Source organism: Thamnophis elegans, chromosome Z, assembly GCF_009769535.1.
Source record: "Thamnophis elegans isolate rThaEle1 chromosome Z, rThaEle1.pri, whole genome shotgun sequence".
NCBI classification, from domain to species: domain Eukaryota; kingdom Metazoa; phylum Chordata; class Lepidosauria; order Squamata; family Colubridae; genus Thamnophis; species Thamnophis elegans.
In genome coordinates, this window is record NC_045558.1 from 93,428,759 (window position 1) to 93,451,181 (window position 22,423).

Genomic DNA, 22,423 nt, shown 5'->3' on the forward strand with positions numbered 1-22,423 from the left:
TTATATTTGGGAAGACTCAAGTAGTTTATGTGTGACTATTTCTGAATTTCTCATTGTGTTTCAAATTTGTCTCCAAAATATTGTGATAAGATTAAAATTGGAGTTAAGTTGCCTGAAGTGTCACAGTTAACACCATATATGTCTTTGAGCAACAAAGGGTAGGGCATAATTCCTTGGAGAATAAGATGATTAAGGCATAGATGTGCATTTACAAAGACAATTTTCACTATTGATTTCAGAAGATAGAAATTGTTTCAAGACACAAATAAACTAAACACAGATATGATTCCATTATTACTGTTTTTAATAGACATGAGGATCATAAATATTTAACATGTTTATTAACATAAAAAATAAAGAAGAGTTTGTTATCTTTTCAGTGTACATTATATCATTTTGCTGTCCATTTGACAGATTTTTCAGCTAACTGCATGGTTCCAGGAGTTTCCCCCCTCCATTAATCTTACAATGCAATTGCAATCCTGTAATCTTTATTACATTCAATAAGATTTATTTTTGAGTAGACATGCCCTTTAAGCTTTCTCCTAATGATTCCTATGTAACCAACCTGCATTCTGTAATAGAATGTGATGAAGTTAGACATTGTTTCCAATTTTGTTTTACACAATAACTTCCCTAGATAAACACTAGTATTTCTTGTACACCTTACTTTCTTAATAAGGACACATCCTTAAAGCTACAGTTCTCTTTAAACGTATACCCACATGCCCTCCCCCTCCCCGTTTGCTTTCATCATACTGATAACCAAAGCTCTTCGGGGCTCTTGGTTCGCCTCCTCTGCAGAAGCATCCCGGCCTAAGTCCGACCATCTCAAAGTAACCTACCTTAGGGTCCCCTATGTCAAGACAACCTCCTGCCACGCCCCTTCTTGGCCGCGGAAGCTGCTTTTACGATTTCTCTCCAAGATGCACTGCTCGAGTCTTTTGTTTTGCAATGACTGCCGTGAAAAAAAGGAATCCCTAGGCCAGGTCTCAACTTTCCAGGAAAAGAATCTGATTTCCGCCTTTGACCTGGGGACACGTCTCCCCTCCGCCATAATCCCACTAAAAGAGGAGATAAATTATCTCAAACCGGCTTAACTTTTATCGCTCGTGTAGCCACACATCCATTCTCTAGGTCCTCCCTCAACCCCATCGCCACACCCCATGCTTCTAGCACCTCCTTGTACTGACCTCTCCCCTCCCCCCAACCTTTTCTCACCACCACCGCCAACTCCCCCCTCCCGCACGTGCAAATCTCGCGAGACAATATGCATTTTCACAAGTAGTGCTTCCACCCCCCCGTTTTTTGCACCAATCGATCCAGGGCTGGGCTTAAAAAATGACTAAGTAAAGAAGGGCGGGGGGGGGGAAGGGGTGTAGAGAAGGGGGGGGAGAGAAAAAGTGAAATGTGGGGGTGCCCCTCCCCCCATCGATCGCAACTTGCAATCCCCCCACACACACACCTGACTAGCCTTTTTTTTGTAACCCCCTCTCCCATCCCACCCCCGCCCTTTCCCTCTGTAATCTGTTCCTTGGGGGAAAGGAGGTGAAGAGTCCCTCAATTCCTCCCGGGAGCGAAGCTACCTTTGCCGGGGACAGAAACTACGCGAGCCCGAGGATTTTGCGGCCTGTATTTCTCCCGGGTCTCTGCTGAGAGAAGGCACCCCAGCTGCTTCTCCCCCCAACAATCCCTCTCTTTCCCTCCCTCACCACCTTCTCCTTGTGAGAAAAAAAAGTCCCCGCAGCTGTCTAGCTAGGAGTGAAGCCGAGCCACCACAGGTGAGATGCGTCCCGTGAAACTGTCCCTCATCCCCACGTTGTTGGGAGAGAAAAAGGACTCACTTCTCTCCATAGCTATCAAGACTAGTAGGCGGGTGTGCAGGCCGGGTCGCCTTTCCTGTCTTCCTTGCAGGCCTCGGGGTTGGGACGTGGTGGTGCTCCTGCAACTACTTAAGTCTCTTTGGCGGTGATGTACGTATTATTTAAAGGGAGGGGGATGCTGGCCTTGGGTTCGCTTTTTCCTGTTCCGCTCCGCTGCCTTAATTGCTGTGCAGATATCGCCGGAGACGAGGTTGCTGGCCGACCGTCCGGGCCTCGGAGCCCTTCGCCTGCTTGCTACGATGGTAACTATGCGGAGGGAAGGGGAACGCGCGCCCCCCACCCCCGCGTTAAGCCTCAGAAACGGGGTTCCCGTTGCTATGGTAACGCTTATAGGGGGCATACCAGCACGCGCGCGCGTGTTTTATAGGCCGTGGCTAGAGGAGAGTTTATTCTGTTTTAAGAATAAGGAAATCCATTGGGGAGGGGGGATATTATTGGGTGGGGGGGGGTGGATAGACGCGCATGGCGACCGTATTTGCCGCCCCGCGTTTGGGCCTCGGGGCGATCCTGCATCGCGAAGTTGGAAGGGGTGCATCTGAGGGCTGCGAGAGGGCGAGTAATGGGGGGCCGCGAACGCGAACGCCCGGCTGTTGCTATGGGAGCGTTCTGGTCGGTTGCGGGGATCCCTTCCTCGCGGCCATAAAAGCGATGGGTGGGTGGGAGAGACTGAGGCTGCTCCTTTCTGGGAGTGTCGTGGGGTCCCGCTTACTCCTCGAGCGAAACTCAGGGTGCTGTTGAAGGTTGGCTGGGCCTAACTTCAAGGACTGGATCTTGGCCTAGAACTGTGGTGGCTATTGGGGTGTATCCTGTAGGTTGCGAGATGGCTGCGACCACATCCTCGGGGGAGGGAAGGCCAGGAAGAGTAGTAGTAACTTCAGCTGGAAGTTTGGGTAGGTTCGGGGCCGGTTCTTAATCGATTAAAAGGGGTTCAAAGGAGGGCGGGTCTGTTCCTCTGGCCATAACTAGAGATCTAAGTTAGATGGATGAATTCCTGTTTGTGTCAATGAGTGGATTTGGAAGGAGCGATTACTTTTAGAAGCTGATAGTCCCATACTACTTGGTAACTTCTCTCTGTTAATTATTTGGGAGGGTGTGTGTTTCATCTTTCTAATGAAAATGGTTTGTAATGTATCCCACAGATATTTAGACTGCCAAGATCTAGTTTGCATTACATTACCAGTAATAGGGTTAGGGTTAGGGTTAGACCAATAGCTATCAGAAATTGATAAGCCGCACATGAATGCTATATCTTAGGAAACTAGGAAATGAATGTTAACAATGTATCTTTGAAAATACATTTCCTGTATATCACAGGAAATGGAATGGAAGAGTACAGTAAACGTACTTGTCAAAGGAGCAGAAAAAGTTTGATGGCTTATTATAAAACTTGATAGGTTTATAACTGAAAGGGGATTGTTTTTTCATGTCCATGCTTGAACGTGACTGCTACCTTACTTTATTTTGGTACTCTCCAGATGTATTACAATGGAGTTCCCCAAATTCCTAAAAAGTATGGTATGCTGTTTGAAAAATCTGAAGTTCGTGATCCCAGCACATGTGGAATTTACACCAAATTGGAGAAAGCTGAAATGAACACTTTTCCATTAACACGCTGCTTCCCCCCTCCCCCCTTCCTTCAAACATAAATTTCTTAATTTTTTTTGTCAAAGGTTCTGAGGGGAATGTAGAGGAGTAAATAACTAGGTGTTCTTAAAATATTGCATTATTGTAATTTAGGAAAAGATTTATTTAAATATTCTATGTTCAACATTTTGGGAAGTTATATCTTTTATAGTTTTTTAACATAATTAGAAGCTACTTCTATAAGGCTTTGATTCATAAATTCATTGGACATTCCTCTACTAGTAGTATGCTATTGTGGTCATCTCATAATTCTTTGCGTCCATCTATTAAAATATTTGAGGTGAATAAATTAACATAAAATCTCAGGCAGAAAGACTTAACAGTAGAATAGAGGCAATAACGATGCTTGATGGGGAAGGAGAATCTTATTTTACCATTTGAAATGCCAGCAGGATGAAGTGAATCTTCTTAGATAGGGAATTCCAAACAGACTGCATCATAATTCAGACTAAACCTAGTTCTGATATTGGCAGATCTGAAAGGTGAACTTGTCCATAAAATGTAACTAAACATTTAGCCTTATATGGGAGAAAACAGTCCTTTAGGTATTCTGTTGTACTATTTCATGTCAAATTATAAAAAATATCTCCCTGGTTTTTATAATGGTCACTGAACTTTAACAATATCCACATATGGTTTTCTTCTACAGCAGTCTTCCAGAGAAATGATGTTGGAGTAAAATAAAAAGCAAAGAGAATAATTGGTGTGATGTCAGTATGCATTTCTCTCTCTCTCTCTAAAGGGCATTTGCTGCCCTTCAGGAATATTCCTCCTAAGCATGTGCTAGATGCTGAGTGATTCAGTACCTTATCATTTGTTGGGGAAATGAAAATAGAACAAATCTGGGAATAAAGTATTTGGAAATGTATGAATCAGTCAATCTGATACTTCTCAATTATGCCATTTTGCTTATAATCAGTTCACTTATTTCATTGAAACTGTTCAAGCAAAATTTTGCTGTCATGTCTACTTGTTCTATAACTAAGATATTCTCTAAGCTTTGCAATAGTACGGTGCTCTAAAATGATGTATGAATTTGGATTATTCCCACGAATAAAATTAAAAAAGGTTTTTTTAAAGAAAAAAAACTCATGACTGGTGAATTGTTCTGACAGATTGCTAGACCCACAGATTCAGCTATTTCTCAAAACTTCCTCTGGACTTTGCCTATGTAAACGGATTACAGTTCACTCCAGGGTCTGCTGCCTGCTTTGCCAGGACTCCCATTATGGATATGCCCAAGTAAAGCAGGAGTGACTTTTGACAGTGCTCCAGCTTTTCCTGCATAGGTCTTAGTAGATTTAAACAATGTGTGCTTCTTTCTAAATTGCTGGCCACCCATAAAGATTCGCAATACACAATTTGAGAACCTTGTGCTATAATTGTTTAATACCCTAATAATATGTTCCTGGTAGAGCTGACTGGAATTTCATCAGTTAGTAGAAAATGACAAGTAAATGCTTCTTATTAACCATTCATGGTCTTGTTTTTATTGAAAAAAAGTAGAGGTTGACTAATAATTATACAATAGAGAACATTTGGTAACTATTTTGTTTATGAATATATTTGTATTTTAAATTTTAAAAAAGGAATACTTGCTATATTTTATTTCCCAGAGATAATGTCAGGTCTAAAGAGGAATGTGATTAAGAATTGAGTTTCTAGGAACATGCAATCCGCTACTGTGCATGTAAGGTCACTTTGGAATTCTATCTTAATACAGTTTCATATATCAGGTTGCTTATGTGCCTGTTGTTGGAACTTGTCCCTCCCAGTTAATACTGAACAATGAACATAACAGAAAGGAGCCCTTCAGAAGAGAGCTGTCTGTTCAATTTCTAAATATCTTGGATAGTAAAAGCAAGTCATGTAGTTTGATGTGAACAATAGTTGATGATGAGTAATGAAAATATTTGATGCAATTTTAATACTCCCTTGTTGCAAGAGAATATCTGATTGGTACAGTCATTTTAGAGCACATTATGGTACTGTATGTACATATACAATTGTACTATTCCTCTGAAGTTATGCTATAGAACTGTAATTAAACCTTTCCTTATACCATTTGTTTTAACAGCATTAGTTTGCAGTTTGAATTCAACAGCTCTCCATCCTTAATTTCCTAATGTGAAGGAGATGTTCATCTCCTGGAATAATTCTAATGTAAAATATTTCATTGATATTGAATTCCAAAAAACACAGTATACACACGTACATACATACATACATACATACATACATACATACATATATAGTGTAGACAAGTTGACACTTCTAGAGGAGAAAATGCTAATGTGTAATTTTTTGCTACAGGAATGGAGATTTAAGGCATTTTTAGACTAAGCTACAGTAGTTTGTTTTAAGTATGCTACTTGAACTTTGTTGTTGTGGTTTATAAACAGCTTTTTGCTTAGAATGTTGAGCGAACCCAGCCAATTATTTATTTAGTAAAGCATAGATAAGTGAATAAGAAGTGACTAAATTTGAAAAATCCATTGCAATTGTGTTCATTTAAATGGAGAAAGTGATAGTATAATATTCTTATAGTTGTATAATATATTTAAGTGAACGTAAAGAGTCAGTTTGGTCTAGTGGTTAAGGCATCGGTTTAGAAAGTGGGTGATTGTGATTTCAACCCATGGCTTAACCAAGAAAGCCAGCTGGGTGACTTTGTGCCAGTCACTCTCTCTCAGCCCAATTCATCTCATAAGGTGGTTGTGGGGAAAAATAGAAGGAAGGTATATTGGCTATGTTGTCACTTTCAGTTATTTGTGAAAATAATAAAGACAGAATACAACTAAATGGTAAATTAATGTACTAACTAAACCTGAACAAATGAATATTTAATGTTATAGAAGTGTAAATACTACTTTGATATACCTCTTCTAATACTAGAGATTTGGACCATGAAAAAGGCCATTATGTAAATAAATTCATACTAATCCAGTAATTAGAAGAATATTATTAATGGAGTATTAATTTGGATAGCATTGACTGTTCTTAAAGTGTTCTATTTTCTTTACCAGCAGATATGATGGAAGAATTGCACAGCCTGGATCCACGACGACAGGAACTATTAGAGGCCAGGTTTACTGGAGCAGGTGTTGCTAAGGTTAGTTATGTGCACAACCAGTTGGCTAATTGTATGTATGTCTCTGCATGTTTTGGTAACATTTTATGAGATGGGGATATGTAAAATAGCAGGGATACAATCAACATCTGCATAATCATATTTCATACAAAGGAATTGATTCAAAGTCTTATTACCAACTTGTTGATTTCAGTTATAAGTATGATAATAATGAAACTTGTCCAGGCCATATAAGTTGATAGTTTATTGAGCAGCATCTTCAAAATCAACATATTTGTGACTGGCCTTTTTAAATCATATTCTAAAGCAGATTTGTGCAATTAGTAAAGGGGCCACATTGATAAAATAAAACATTAAAAAGTAGTTAAAATTCAACTTTTAAATGCCAAAAGAATTAAAATAATTAGCTGCATTTCACATCTTCCAAAAATTCTTCTTTTTTACAGGCATCCTCCAAATTTTCAGAATAAATTATCATATACAGTAGAGGTACTACTTTATAGACAGCCTATACCCAGTAATTGACAGGTTTTGCTGTCGTGAAATAAAACCTAATATCTAATTCAAGTTTATTTCTCTGTAGTTGTACTTATTGGTTCCAGACCTGCCCTCTCTAGTAGATGAGTCTACTTTCTCAGCAGTATGACAACCCTATAAATAATTTGAAACTTAACATTCTTTTAAGCAAACTAAAATGGTTATTTCCTTTTACTATTCCTTTTAGAACTTGGTTTCTAGTCTCCAACTTTGTCAAATTTGTTTCACTTTGTCAGTGCTCATTTTACACTGCTGTGTCCAGAGCAATATTCCAAGTAGGCCTTGATAAGAGATAGAATAGAATAAAAAATTTCATCCCATTGTCTAAACTCAATCCTATTAGTGGCTTTATTACAGTGTTAGCTAATATCAATGTGTGCTTTGCTAGAAGATTCATATTCTTTTCACACTTATATTGTCATGGTAGATTTCCCCATTTTGTTTCCTCCTAAGTTGCTGTCATTTACATTTCTTCATAAAACTTGACCCTATTCATTTTCAGTCTTCTAAAGTCTTAGCCACATTTTTGTGTGTATAACTTACATTTTGTTATCCCATTTTCTTAACCTCTTCATCCAGGTTATTATAAAAACATTGAATAACAGATGACATAAAACAGTGCTGTGGTATTCTGCTTATTAGTCATTCAGCCAATTAGAATTTCATCTAATAATTTGTCATTTATCCTGTAGTCTACCACATATTTTACCATTTTATTAGTAAAGTATCGTGAGATATTGTGGAATGCTTTTCTGGTTTGATAAAAATGTACTTTTACCTCTAGCATTGCCTAATCTGCCATGCTTTCCTGAAAATAAGACCTGATCTTATATTTTGGGGGGCACCAACATAAGCATAAGGACTTATTTTCAAGAAAACACAATTTCAGGGTGATAAGGCCAACTGGGTCGTGTGTGTGCCCCCCCCCCCCCGCCCGTGTACAAGAAATGCCTCTGTCTGTTAGACTAGAAAGAGATATAAGAATCTGAATTGTCATACTTTATAGTTTAATTATCAGTGACTTTCATGGTCAAATGAATACAAATATACAGTTCATTTAAAGAAGACAAAATTTCCTGTTGGTAACACACTTTTGTTTCCTTTACACTAGGGTCCCTTGAACAATGAATCTTCCAATCAGAGTTTGTGCAGTATGGGTTCCCTGAGTGACAAGGAAGTGGAGGTAACTAAAAAGTGATATTTTTCAAATAATCCTCATAGAGGAGTTTAGCCCAAAATTTCAGCCACTACGTGATGTGGTCATTAAGTCATCAGGTGACCAGACTCAATTTTATGACTACTATGTAGTTATTGAACAAATCACTGCAGGCATTAAGGATACTATTGGAATCATTAAGTGAATTGCAGACTTTAAGTGAATCTGGCTTCCACAATTGACTTTGCTTATCAAAAGACATCTGAGAGGTTGCAGATTTTGATCATGTGATCACAAGATGCTGATCAGTTGAAAATATGAACTAGTTGCTAAGTGCCTAATTTGCAATCACATGACCCTAACAACATGACAGTTGTAACTCACTTTTTCCATGGTTGTTGTAATCTTAGACAAACAATCATAAATGGAGGACTGCATATATTGCAGCTAACTTTGATCCAAAAGTCTTAATTTAATCTTTGACAATAAAAAATATTCTGCTTAACTCAGGACTATTACAGCAACTTAACTAATTAATTTACACTAATCAGTAATTGGTTATTTAGGCAGTATGGTGTTCCATAATTACCTCTAAACATACCAAAAATAGAAATATAACCTGTTTTGATACCTGTGGAGGAGTTGCTGGTAACCATATTTCATTTTTTTAAAAGTTGTGACCTTAAATCCTTGGATGTTTGTAGAAATTAATTTGGTTTTTTTTCCATCCCTTTAAGACACCTGAAAAGAAACAGAATGATCAGCGCAACAGAAAAAGAAAAGGCGAACCACTTGAAACGAACCAAAGTAAGGCTTCTATTTAGGATCTTTTAAAAATGATGGCTTTCTGCAGTATATACAGAACATATTAAATAATTTCAAATATATCATGAAATTATTATGTATTAGATAATGAAATGATATGCTATGCTTTATTTTGGAACATTTTTTGGAAAAGTTATGTTAAAATGGGCTGTATTGAAAATGGTATGTTGAAGAAAGTTAATTTAAACTGTAATTGATACTTAAGTAAATGTGTCTTTTCTGCTGTTTATTTTTTATATACCTACCAGTATAATATGTTCATAAAGAGTAACCAGAAGCTCTTAACTTCAAGTTGTATTCAGCAGGTTTTGCAGTAAAATTAAGTATTTTCAAATTATTTGATTTAATATCACTTATGGTAATGCTATTTGTTTTTCTTTTCAGACAAAATTATTCCCAGGGGACATAAAATTAGTGACTACTTTGAGGTAAACCAAATATTTTTGTTACACACATACACACTCACACTGTTTCCCTGAAAATAAGATCCCGAAAATAAGACCTAGCATATTTTACACATGCATCTAATATAAGCCCTACCACCACCACCCCAAATAAGCCCTACTTAAGAGCCTGTGTATCCCGCCCATTCCATCTGGTTGCTCCTAGTGCAGCAGCCATAAAGCGAGGTGGGATGGTGGTGGACCTGCCCCAGGCACCCTGAACTGGCTTACCTCAGGACCCCTGCAGCCAGGCCATCCACGCCTCAACAGCTGTCTCATGGCAGCAGCACTAGTACCCATGTGCAGCAGGAGCCCACATGGCCACTGGCCCATTTCTGTTTGCTCGTGGCCACAGTGGAGCAGGAGGTTGAGTGGTGTGTTGGTGCCACAAGGTGAGGCAGGTGCAAGGATGTGGATAGTCTGGCTGCGGGATCCTAAGGTAAGCCAGTGGAGCAGGAGGTTGAGTGGTGTGTTGTTGCCACAAGATGAGGCAGGTGCAAGGGTGTGGATAGTCTGGCTGCAGGATCCTAAGGTAAGCCACTGCATGGGGCAGCTCCATCCACCCCACTTCGCCTCATGGCCTCTGCACTGGCACATTGCGCAGTGTGATGTCCCTGTTGGAGTCTGAATCTGCAATGAAAGATGAGCTGGAACAAGAATTGACAGAGTTGAAGAGGCTGGCTCCATTGGCTTTGGAGGAAACTGGGGAAGGGCAGAGTGAGTCCAAGCAAGGCTTTTCTGAATTAGTAAGGCCTACAGACAGGGAGAGCTTAGGAGAAGAGCAAGTACTACCCTCTCCTGATCTGACAGCAAGGACGGAAGAGAGAGTGAGATCAACACAGATTGAGTCAGCTACGAGGGAGGAGAGTGCCCTTCCCCCTTTCCCAAGGCACACCTGGGGACAGAGATGTAAGGAGGTGCTGGAGGGAGGGGCATTTGTTGGGAACAAATGTTGAATATGTGGAACTTTGTGTGCACTTGCCAAAATCTGGAGATTGTTGTACTCTGTCTTGTGGAACTTGCCAGTTTGCATGCTTCGCTGAACTTCTTGCTCTGGTTACTGTTTAGCTAACCTGGCTTATTGGGCTGCTGGCCCTGGTTAATGTTTGGGCTAACCTGGCTTATTAGACTGCTGGCCTTGGTTGCTGTTTGGTTAACATGGCTTACTGGACTACTTGCAGCCAGAGACTTCTGAAGGTGCATGTGAGAGCTTTGCTCCAGGACTTGTAGTAAGTTGGAGTAATAAAGGGGAGTTAAACCTGTTCTCTGGTTCTTTTGCTTTCATGCCATGCCCTACGTCATCACATTTTGTTCCTGACCCAACTCCAGCTTGCTCTTCCGTACCACTTTGGGTAACCATGGATCAGCTCCAAGGAGACAATGATCTGTTAGTTCAGCAGGTGACCCTCCTGACTGCGCAGGTTGTGCAGATGCAAGCATTGTAGCCCAACAGCGGTGAACGGAGCTGGCAGCAGATTCAGACAGTGAGGAGGTTATGGAGGAATATGGGCCAGCCCTGGAGTCTGGGGAAGGCTCTGATGAGGGCTCTGTGTCGAAGGCAGAGACACAGTTGTCAGTTATTAGCTGCCTTTAGAGTCAGATGTGAGTGAGGCAGAGGAACAGATGGAGCCTGTTCCCAGTGTGCACAGTTACCAGACAAAGGGAACAGCTAAAGAACGGGTCAACTTGGCAGTAAGGCTACATGTGGACGATGAATGGCCCCTCCTAGAAGAAATAAAAGAGGAACGAAAGGGGAGGAGAATTTGCAGGACACAATTAGTTTGCTTAATTGGTTCGTGATTCACCAAGACTCTTTGTCAAGTTTTGCAGACATTGGTCTGTCATCCAAGCCAGATAAGGTCTATGACTGTAAATTCTCCCTCGAAAGACTTTGCTGGATGTGAATGAGCAGAATTCACAGTAATAAAAGATTTTTTGTTGTGATAAGGCGTTTGCTTCATGCTCTTGAGAAGCCTAGGTCAGAACAGCAAGCAGCCAGGCCATGCCGCAAATGCCCAGTGGCTATGCCAGATGGGTTCAATGGCTCTCTGGCCCAATTTTCAGTGTTTTGTGGACAATGACAGTTTATATGAGCCTTCGGCCCAAGGACTTCTCTGCTGACCAGGATAAAGTGGGATTTTTAATCAGCCTTTTGTCAAGGTCAGCGGTGTATTGGGTGATGCCCCTGCTGACCCAGTCCAACCCACTGTTGAATAATTATGCCAAGTTTTGCCGTCAGCTAAGGGCTTTGTTTGTGGACTCTGTTAGGGCCCAATTGGCTAACAGGCGGTTGAGAGAGTTGTGGCAGGGGCATGGCCTGCTTGCTGACTATATCGCTGAATTCTGGGTGGTCTGCCAGGACCTGCAATGGAACGAAGCGGGGCTTATGGATCAGTTCCAGGAAGGTCTTTCATCAGAGCTCCTGGATGAGCTGGCATGTACTGACTGCCCTTGCACACTGCAGGAGCTCATGTACTTGTGCCTCCGCATCGATGCAAAGCTCCAGCAGCGACGGGCGTGATGATGAACCGATGCTAAGCCTGCACCGGTCAAGGCTGTGCTGCCATCAGTACCACCGCTTGACAAGCCAATGCAATTGGAGCTGCATGACCTCACCTGACCCAAGCCGAAAAGGATCAGCGGTGCTGTGAAGGCCTTTGTCTATATTGTGGCGGCCAAGACCATACAGCAGCCAAGTGTCCTGCTAAGGCACCCAAAGAAGCGGCAGAAGCAATGGTGGGAAACGGGCATGGCATGGCCTTGAGGGCTCCTTAGTTTGGGCTCAAGGGGCAATGAGCCAACCATCTCCATCACAGGCAGCTTTTCTGAAACACCTTGTGCTAGCAGCGAATGTATTCGTGCCAGGTCAGGGAGCAGTGGCGATTCAGGCCCTGGTGGACTTGGGGGGGGGGGGGGGGCACGGCCAACTTCATGGACTCGAGATTTGCTGCACAGTGGTCCATCCCCCAGCAGAGGTGTTACCACCGGTCTTGGTAGAAATGATTGATGGTCAGCCCCTTCATTCAGGCCCTGTGGTTTGCTGTGACCAGACCCATGCACATTGGACCACATGTGGAAGAAGCCATGTTCTATGTCGCCGCAGTGCCTCACTTCACAGTGGGGCTGGAGTGATTACGAGCTCATGATCCACAGATTGCTTGGTGGTCTGGGCCAGTGCAGTTCCCCAGCAAGAAGTGTGCCACCCATCACCTGCAGGTCTGCTCAGGGGTGTGGTTACGCATGTGGACCTGGATCTACCCGCGGAGATGGTAGATTATGCTGATGTGTTGGGGGGAAAGGAGGTGGATCGTTGCCTTATGACTGCCCAATTGATTTGGTGCCCGATGCCAAATTGCCAGTGGGTCGGATTTACTCTCTGTCAGAACCGAAGTTGGTGGCATTACAGGACTTTATCAACAAGAATCTCCAGAAGGGGTTTATCAGGCCTTCTACCTCTCCCTCTATTGGCTGCGTTGGTGCTCTTTGTCAGGAAGAAGTTGGGAGAGCTGTATTTGCGCTGTGATTATTGCAAGTTGAACGTGATCACAGTACAGAATCGGTACCTGTTTCTCCTTATCCCTGAACTGATCGAGTGGCTTCGTCAGGCCAAGATCTTCACAAAGCGGGATCTGAGGGGACCTATAACTTGGTCCGAGTTTGTGCTGGCAATGAGTGGAAGACTGCCTTCTGGACATGTTATGGGTACTTTGAATATACTGTGATGCCATTTGGATTGATCAACACGCCTGGCGTGTTCATACATTTTATGCTTGACGTCTTCTGCGACTTCCTGGATCAGTTTTGGTCGTCTACCTTGATGACATCCTGGTCTACTCGTCATCCCTACAGGAACACTGGAAACAAGTGATGCTGATGTTACAACGCTTGCAGGACAATCACCTATTTGCAAAGCGACAGAAGTGCCAGTTCACACAAGCGACAAGGGACTCTCTAGGTCATTGTATCACGCTTCCTGAGGTGGAGATGGACCCAGAGAAAGTCAAGTTGTTGCAAGCGTGGCAACCTTCGTGGCCGGTCAAAAATGTGCAGCAACTCTTGGGGTTCTAGTAGTCCATATATATATATGGACTACTGGATATATATATATACATATATTGTGTAATAGTTTAGTAGTTTAGTGTGTGTGTGTGTTTGTGTGTGTGTGTGTGTGGTTTAACAAAACAGCCTCCAAATTCTGTGTATTATTCCTCAGTAGTAGGTCCTTGAAAATATAATTAAGTTTTCCGGGCAATTTGTCTTGATTATTTTCTTATTCTCTTTTCTGACATAATTTGGTTCTACTTCTATATTTAACTTGCTATACAGAACATTCCTGAAGTAACTGATATTTTCCTTTTTTTGTTTTCTTCCTCCCTTGCTTTAGTTTGCTGGTGGAAGTGGTCCAGGAACAAGCCCTGGGAGAAGTGTGCCACCAGTAGCACGATCTTCACCACAACATTCCTTATCTAATCCCTTACCTGTAAGTACCTAACCGGATAAAGTACTATCTTGAGAGTTTTCTGAGCACATTTATAGACCTGTTAATACATACATGTGATAGAAACAGTGCAGATCTTCTAGGATTATATAGTAGAATCTTTTTGACTTCCTTTCCTATCCTATATTACTTCTCAGCTTTCATTATCTCTCTAACCCAATTCGGAATAGGTTTTAATTAAGATCTACTTCTGATAACTGAGTCATATAGTACAAGCAGCCCTTTAAGTGTGAGTAAATGTTAAAGCTACAATCTAATACTGACAATTCCATGTTAGTTTGTCATAAATGGACTCATGATAAAGAGAATTAAGAGGAAGATAATTGTAAAGTTGATAGAATTATCCTTCTGCCTCTGCTATTATGAAATATATGTATTCTGCTTTCCTTAAAAAGATTAACTTTGGAAATATGACTAGTAGGAGTTTTCATAGTTTTTTTCAAATAAATAAATTGAAGAATAGTCATCATCACGTTTTAGGCAAAATGTTTCAATGTGCAGGAATGTAGTACACGGGTATATTTGCAAAAATACTCTATCCTGGATATGCATAGTCATAGTTAACAGCTCAGTTCTGAAGTTTCATATTGCAGCAACCCTTGTGCTTATTGTCAGTTTTTTTGTAATGATTTCCTATATTTGCCTGTCAAGCAGAAGGTGCCATTGGCAGATTTTTCTCAATATTCTTTTTAAACACATGTTTTTTTTCTCAGACTCCAGGATGTGGCCCTTTACTAAGCCTACTACCATAAGAAAAAAAAATGAAGTGATGGTATTTGAGGATGCTTCTGTAAACATTTTTATCTAAATCCATTGTCATATTATCTTTTGTCAAGTCCTGAGAGAAAGCTTTTGAGTCCAGTAAATATTCATAAGGATAGAGAGGCAGTGGAGCCTAAGAGTTTGCTCTGTGTGTGAGTGTATGTGCATGCACATGACTGCCTACTGTCTTTGTCTTTTATTTCTATAAGGAAGCCAAAAGTATAAGGGTATTTTAAAAATCAATATGTTCTTATGGAGAGAAAATGGCCAACTCAAAGCTTCTGAAGAAAAGGTTTAATATAAATGTAACAAATACATTCCAGACGGAATATTTTAATGCAATATAAGAATACATTGCATACACTGCATTAGAGCAGTGTTTTTCAACCACTGTGCCGCGGCACACTAGTGTGCCGTGAAATAGTGTAAGGTGTGCCGTGGGAAAAACACTTTATATATAGTCAATATAGGCACAGAGTTAAATTTTTTTAACATTTTCTAATGGTGGTGTGCCTCGTGATTTTTTTTCATGAAAAAAGTGTGCCTTTGCACAAAAAGGTTGAAAAACACTGCATTAGAGTCAATAGGAATAGTTAACCTTTTAGTATCTGGAAGGTGCGGGGCATCACTTTATTTTTTAAAATTTTTATAGCCTCCATGGCTATAAGAACAGGTGGTAATTGATATGATGAGAAAGAGCAAAGACTCCTCTCCAGTGTCCAGTAATTTGGGAGTTTTGATTCAAGTTTATGGTGCCTTCTGTGGATTTAATGCACTTATTTTCTTACCTTATTTTGTTTTAATATTAAAAAATCACACAAGTAGCAATAGACTATTTGCAATCAGGCTTTATTAATTCTTGGGGATTTCTGGGGCTTCAGAAATGAAGAATGTATTCAAAGGGTATCACATGAACCTTCTCAAACATGAAACACTAAAATTTATATTCTATTAAAAAACCCTCTGATTTCATTACGTTTTGTTAAGAAAAATGTGGAGAGTACTCTAAAAGCACCAGGGTTGCTTTCTTTAGATGTTTACGAGCTTTGTGTCCAAGCTGCTGCATGATTCAGTTTTATAACTGTTTCCACATAACCTTTTTTTCTGATAATTTTCTTTAATGTACAGCGGCGAATGGAGCAACCACTTTACGGAGTAGACAGCAGTGCAGCCAAGGAAGTGCCAGAGGAGCCTTCTGCTGCCCCAACTCTGGTATCAACAATGATGGCAAAACAACGGCTAGAGGGCGAGCAGCTGGCACAGAGGGGTACAAGCCTCTGTTTTCCATTTGCTTCGGTGAGCAAGGCTCAATGATCAAACTCAAGAGGCAGATTGAACAACTCACTACAACCTACTCACTGCAGGATGACTCACTGTAGAGAAATTTAAGAATTCTATTATTTAAAATAAATAAATTATTTTAATGTTTGCCATTCATATTTCATTCTGTCCCTTCTATTCCACCGTTTCTTTGATATTAATGTAACTTTTATCCTGCAGTGAATTGCATCAAGTTGGCCACAGCAAGTTGGCTGTGGTGAGGTGGTCATGGTGAGTTGTCATAGAACCCACAAGGGGGACTAAATGGATCTTGTGTGGTTAGACAGTATGTAGTCGCCACTGCTGCAATAGAATCTATTTTCTTTCTCTTTCTTAAAATTCTTGATTGCTGCTAATAACAGTTATTATAACAGTACAATAACAAAAATATCTTAACATAGAATTACTTTGGAATTATCCTTTATTTAGGTACTTTTTGACAAAGATATATTTCTTCTACATTGTTCATCTCTCATCTCCTGCATATTCCTGCATTTGCATGGTTTCCATGCTTGATGAAATATTATTTCAAAGGTTCAAAAGCTAAATTTCCATATTTAAAAAATATTCCTATTTTGTAGAAATTTAAATGTTGGAAGTAATGATAAGCTACAGTGTAATTCATTATTATAAACAAGTTGTTTGGAAGATGAATCAAAATTGTTTTTATAAAAGTATAAAATGTTAATTTGGAGCTATTCAATTTAATTTAGAAGCCAACCATTTCTTATCTCAAAAATTTATTTCTCATCAGTTATCCAGTTATTTCTTTTCTGCAATGCTTTTTTAAATTCTATTTTGATATATAGGTATATATATCTTCATCTGCAAGAACAAATATAATTTTAGAGCTTATTATTCAACTCATTGACACAGAAGCCGGCACTTTGTCAGACTAAAAAATAAAATAATAATAATAAATCTAAAAACTTATTTGAACTGTTTCAGTGAAAACAGAAATTAATGCAGTTTGTTATTTGTGTGAGCAGAAAAACATGAGCTTTGATTAAGACAAGAATTATAATCCAGGAAGAATCATGTCTTTATACAGAAGTTTAAAAAACATTCCTGATCTCTCTCTCTCTCATCAGAATATCTCTGGGTGCAGAACTGGAAAAAAAAAACCTGGGTATGCAACCTGCTGCCTCTTAAGGTTGACCACATATAGCTAGTTAGCTGTTTTTCTTTCAAATAAAAGTGGGAAAGAACATGTTTCGCAAAATACTGTATCTACAACTTACTTGCTGCTTCTCTTGTTACAGACCCAGCAAGGCAGCCCCTCATCTGCGGTTTCAGGAAACACAGAGCATTCCTGCAGCTCTCAAAAACAGATTTCCGTCCAGTACAAACAGACTCAGGTACAAGGCAAATGAATTACATAGTTCAAAGTTATATCTGATTAAAATCAAATACATGTTCATTTGAGAAATAAATGGAAATATATTTTTGTTTCCCTTTAGATCATATAAATCTTTCACCTTTTACTAAAAAAAAATGGAAATTTATGATGCAAGAACATAATACGTCCACAAGAAACTTCAAATTTACTCATTTATGATCATTCCATCTAAAAACATTACAGCTTTAGAGGCTGCCTTGAAGTAAAATAGTCTCTATTGGACAACAAATTCCAGAATAATTTTACTGTTTTTCCTGCCTCAACCTTCCAACTTCTATCTTGTTCTTTAACCAGTTGCTTCTCCCTTTGAACAATTAACATAATCTTTTGTTTGCTTTATCAATGAAAATTATGTTCTAGTTTTTTTCCACTTTGTAAAATGGATATTAAGTTAATATTTTGGCTAAAGATTTGCTCACTTTTTAGTTTACGTGGTATATACCTTGTTTTCCTGAAAATAAGACCTCCCCGGATAATAAGCCCAATCGGACTTTTAAGCATGAGCTAAAATAAGCCCTCTCCTGAAAATAAGCCTTCCCTGAAAATATTGCAACACAGCAGCAGCCATGAGGTGGCCACGCTTACCGCCTCCTGCACCTCAAAAATAATAAGACCTCCCTGAAAATAAAGCCAAGCACTTATTTCCCGGGGTCACTGTATTTTTTAACTTAGGTTTCTCAGTTTTTTAAAGGATTCATTTACCTGGATTAGACAATGTTGGAACATTTTTCTTTTAAAATTTATGCCACCTTGGAAGTTTCTTGCTTTCATTTTTTTTGTTGATTGCTTTACAATTATAATTTTATATACCAATTTTTTCAAGCCCCATTATAGCCTTATATAGCTGAGGATATGCAAGGAACATTTTGCAGTCAGAGTACAATGACTTTTAGGCAACCTATTTTGCCATTTTCAGAATATTTAAAAATCACCTGCTTCATAAGTGAAAGCCTGGGTCCTATATATTTTTTAGTTTTTTGCCTTTTCACAAGAACATGTATCAAACGTCGTTACTCTGCTTTGTTTCTTTAGATCTTTTATTTGTTTATTATATATGTTATGCTATGCTATTTTTGTTTAAAATATCTATTCATTCTTCCTCTCCTTTTTCCTCTGTCTGAGACATTTAGCTATTGGAAGCATTCATATCTCAAATGTATAAATTTTACCCCTCTGTCACTATTTTAGTGAACACTAATGTTACTTTTATGGAACATAGTAGTTGTGAGTTTACCTCAGCCACTTCTTTAGAAAAGGAAAAAAAACTTTATATGCTGGTACTTATTGCCATGTATGCAAAAATAAAGATTCAAATCCCAGTTCAGCTACACTTGGGTTAGCTACATTGAAGAAAATTATCACAGTAATCATGTACTGTAACCTACCAGTGGATATGCTGTGCATACTGCTATCTGTAGGGCTTCCAATATGGATCGCAGTAATCAAGTCTCAAAATTTTATCAGCTTGCCAAGTTTTCAAGGGCTACCGTTTATTTGTAAATTTCCCAAAACCATGTACTTATGATGGGGCAGTATAGAAATTTTATAAATAAAATATTATGAACCTATAGTAGGTTTTGGCTAAATGAGGAAGTAATCGGGGAATCTTAGTCTTCAAGATGTTGATACTTTTATTGCAGCATTTTCTTATGCAATATGAGCCTTTTCTAATACAAATATAAAGCGCTTTTATGTAAAATGCACAGGGAAACTGAAGACCATGTTCACAGGCAAATTGTAGACACTGTCATAATTTCATTAGTTTTAAAGTTTCTATAGCACCCCTCTTTTATGGATTGGATCATCTGTGAGATGATTTAATTCCATTTATTTCACAAATGTTTATAGGTTTGTGGAAATCAAGAAAATTGTGGCCTGGTTATATGTTTATTTCCTTGGTTTATTTGTCAATCTTGAAATAGATTGTTTTCCCAGTCTTGTTCATTCAGTAATTGGAGCAGAGCTGCATAGAAAATCATTTCTTAAGAACTTTTTTTTTCCCCTCCCAAGTCTGATCTTACAATGGAGAAATTATCTGCATTAGAAAACAGTAAGAACTCTGATCTGGAGAAAAAAGAAGGCAGAATAGATGATTTATTAAGGGTAAGTAGTTGTAATTCTACATCCTATATTCAAATTTCAAGCCATAGAATCTATATAATATAAATATAGGTAAGAGGTTAAGAGTATCTCTTAATAGTTATGTAAATGGAAATAGGCTGTCATGGAGAAAATCTAGACAATTGCTAATGGTTGACATTTAATCAGTTACATGCAAAGTCCTTGGTAAGAAGGAAATTGTATTCTCTCTTGATAAATATGTATCTCTAAATTCATTCAAGAGCTTTACAATTTTAATACTCAAACAATCTCCTTCCTTTATACACTTCCTCTACAAACTACTTTTTAATTTGAAAGTGCTATGAAAATATCTAGAAGGATAGTCAAGGTAATTTGCTGCATCAAAAATTACTAAAATAGCTTGTGAGACTTAATAAAAAATAAAATAAAATAAATCATTAAATGGATTGTGTTCTGATAACTTTTGTAATAATTAGTTTTAACATGCAAAGTATTTTCCTTAAACACAATCAAATCTTAATATATAAGTTATTTACAATTGAACAATTAATTTTGATGAAACAGTAATTCTAGATGTTTCAAATAATTGAGCAATTTGAAATTTCGTTATTGTCTTCTGTATATTCCTGAATACCATATAGAGCATTTTAATTTCAGTTTAGTAGTTTCAGATGGAACTGGTAGGAAAAGTCAGTTTTTCAACTGCCTTTCTTTGTGAGAAAATTCTCACATCTATCAAGTCCACTAACAAAGTGATTGGAATCGTTTGAAGCTCTTACAGAATTCAGATCTGGTTTTTTTTTCTTTGCAAATAATTTCTTTCCTAATGTTCATCTTTTCCATATTTTTCTCCCTCACCCCAATATGCACGTGTTCCCTACTGGAGAAACTTAAGAATAGTCTGTTTACTCAGTTTTGAATTGTCAGTTTAGGACAATTCTCAAGAATTTCTTAAGGGGAACACATTTTCTCTTTTAAGCTATTGTTCTCCTCCAGTTTTTGAGAGAAATTTGTATTTCAGCAAGGAATATTCTATATAGCTAACTCCAGCCTTAAGAGTAAAAATAAACATAATGCTAGTGGTAGCCTGCAAGATGATTTCTCAATCCTTCTACATTATAGAATAGGAGGGAATTGGATTATATAGCATGCAAAAATTATCTATTTGAAATATTTGTTAGCTTAGAAAGATAGGCAGAATCGTCCATTTCTGAAGGGAGCTAATAGAGCTTTCTGAAGAAGAATTGGAATTCTCTCCTATTAATCATCTTTTCCTAACATTTTTCTCATACAGTATTATTATACTACAGTTCAGGGGTAGGTTCTGGCTGCCAGTCCTGCTGGTTCACTCAGGGACATGCTGTGGGCACATGCACACTTCACACGCTCGCATGTGCAGTACTGTAAAAAATGCTTCTGTACATGTTCAGAAGCAAAAAACGATGCCATTGCCTATGGCACTGCCGATAGAACTGGTTCGGGGCATTGCCAGCCAAGTTACTACCTACACATCCGAATCAGTCCGAACCGGTAGGAAACCACCTCTACTGTAGTTGCGAAGGAGTAGGAAAAGATGTGAAATTTCAGATCTCCACTTTCTTATACACCACTCAAGTTCCTTGCATTTCCTTCCCAGAAACCTCTGTGGATGCTTTAAAAGCAGAACAGTATCAACTATTAAACCCATACAAACATTTGCTTCTTTCCTTCCTTTATGGCCCAGTTTTATTCCAAATTCAGAAAGCATTAAAATTCAGGTGTTTTCATTCTAGGAGAAGTCAAGCATAGATATTTAAAAAAAAAAACGAAACAAACTAAATTTTTCCCTGGGTATGGTGCCAGGTAGCAAATGAACAATTTGACAATAGCTCATAGTGCTTATATGGCTGTGGTTTAGTTCAGTTAGGTTTAGTTCAGAGAACTGAATCAAGAAAATATTTTCATGGCTTTTCTTTAAAATTCTATATTAGTGACTGCATAACAATTTTGCTTAATCTCATAATCCAAAAAATAGCTCAAATATTTTCAAATTAAAATTCTTTAAAGCCATTAAGTAACTTTTTGCCATTGTGTAAGTTTTACACATTTGCCATGGGTAAAATTTATGCAACAAAAGCAACTGTACCAAGGACAAGACAGATATAAATAAACAATATTGAATACATTTATATATTGTACCTATGAAAAAATTCAGGTCATTAAAGTCATTCTGAAGTCCAGCAGATTAGAGCCATGTTTACCCTTGGTGCATGATCGTATTTCATAGGGCAGACAACGGCATCAGAATGGAAATGCTCAAATCATTCTGATTCAAAATAATTAAAGCAATTCAGATCTGTAGTAGCATCATCCTTTAAAAATATTTTCTAGTTTGGATTGATTATCAAAGGCATGTGTTTACATTCTGGTACAATAAGGACCCCTTTGGAACACTATAAAAATCAAATCAGACATACATTGGAATGGAGGAAACATTTCTACATGTTTAGACATCATTGCCCTCAGGCAGCATCAGAACATAAATGCCCTTCTTTCAGATATCCTTTGCCTACTTGAAAAATCATGGATGTAATTGCAGAACTGTAGGGACCTCTCTAGTTTCTTCACACATCTGTAGTATTTGGGAGTTGTCAATAGACCCAGTTTAGTTCTACATATTATGATCAGAAAAGGGAACAGAAGTCATTAAAAGGAGTCAGGAGATCTAAGACTTTTTTTCTTTTGAGCATAATAGTGTCTTAACAGCCATATAGTGTTGGCTCATGAAGCATCCTTCGTAGTGA

General features: G+C 38.6%; 1 protein-coding gene across 7 annotated transcripts in view; it reads left to right on the forward strand.

The window, feature by feature from the left end:
• The first annotated feature begins 1,314 nt into the window (after positions 1-1,314).
• The window catches only part of TLK2 (tousled like kinase 2), a 68,662-nt gene continuing 47,553 nt past the window's right edge, over positions 1,315-22,423 (forward strand). For 2 of the 7 annotated variants that reach the window (XM_032234952.1, XM_032234946.1), the window contains exons 1-9: positions 1,996-2,125; positions 6,554-6,639; positions 8,267-8,338; positions 9,049-9,118; positions 9,521-9,564; positions 13,964-14,059; positions 15,968-16,135; positions 17,422-17,517; positions 19,569-19,661. In XM_032234952.1, the coding sequence (XP_032090843.1) occupies positions 1,999-2,125; positions 6,554-6,639; positions 8,267-8,338; positions 9,049-9,118; positions 9,521-9,564; positions 13,964-14,059; positions 15,968-16,135; positions 17,422-17,517; positions 19,569-19,661 (852 nt within the window). In that variant the 5' untranslated portion in view covers positions 1,996-1,998. Of the gene's footprint in view, positions 1,782-1,860; positions 1,974-1,994; positions 2,126-6,553; positions 6,640-8,266; positions 8,339-9,048; positions 9,119-9,520; positions 9,565-13,963; positions 14,060-15,967; positions 16,136-17,421; positions 17,518-19,568; positions 19,662-22,423 lie in introns of those variants that run through there. The other 5 variants (XM_032234948.1, XM_032234949.1, XM_032234951.1 and 2 more) reach the window with 5 other exon arrangements.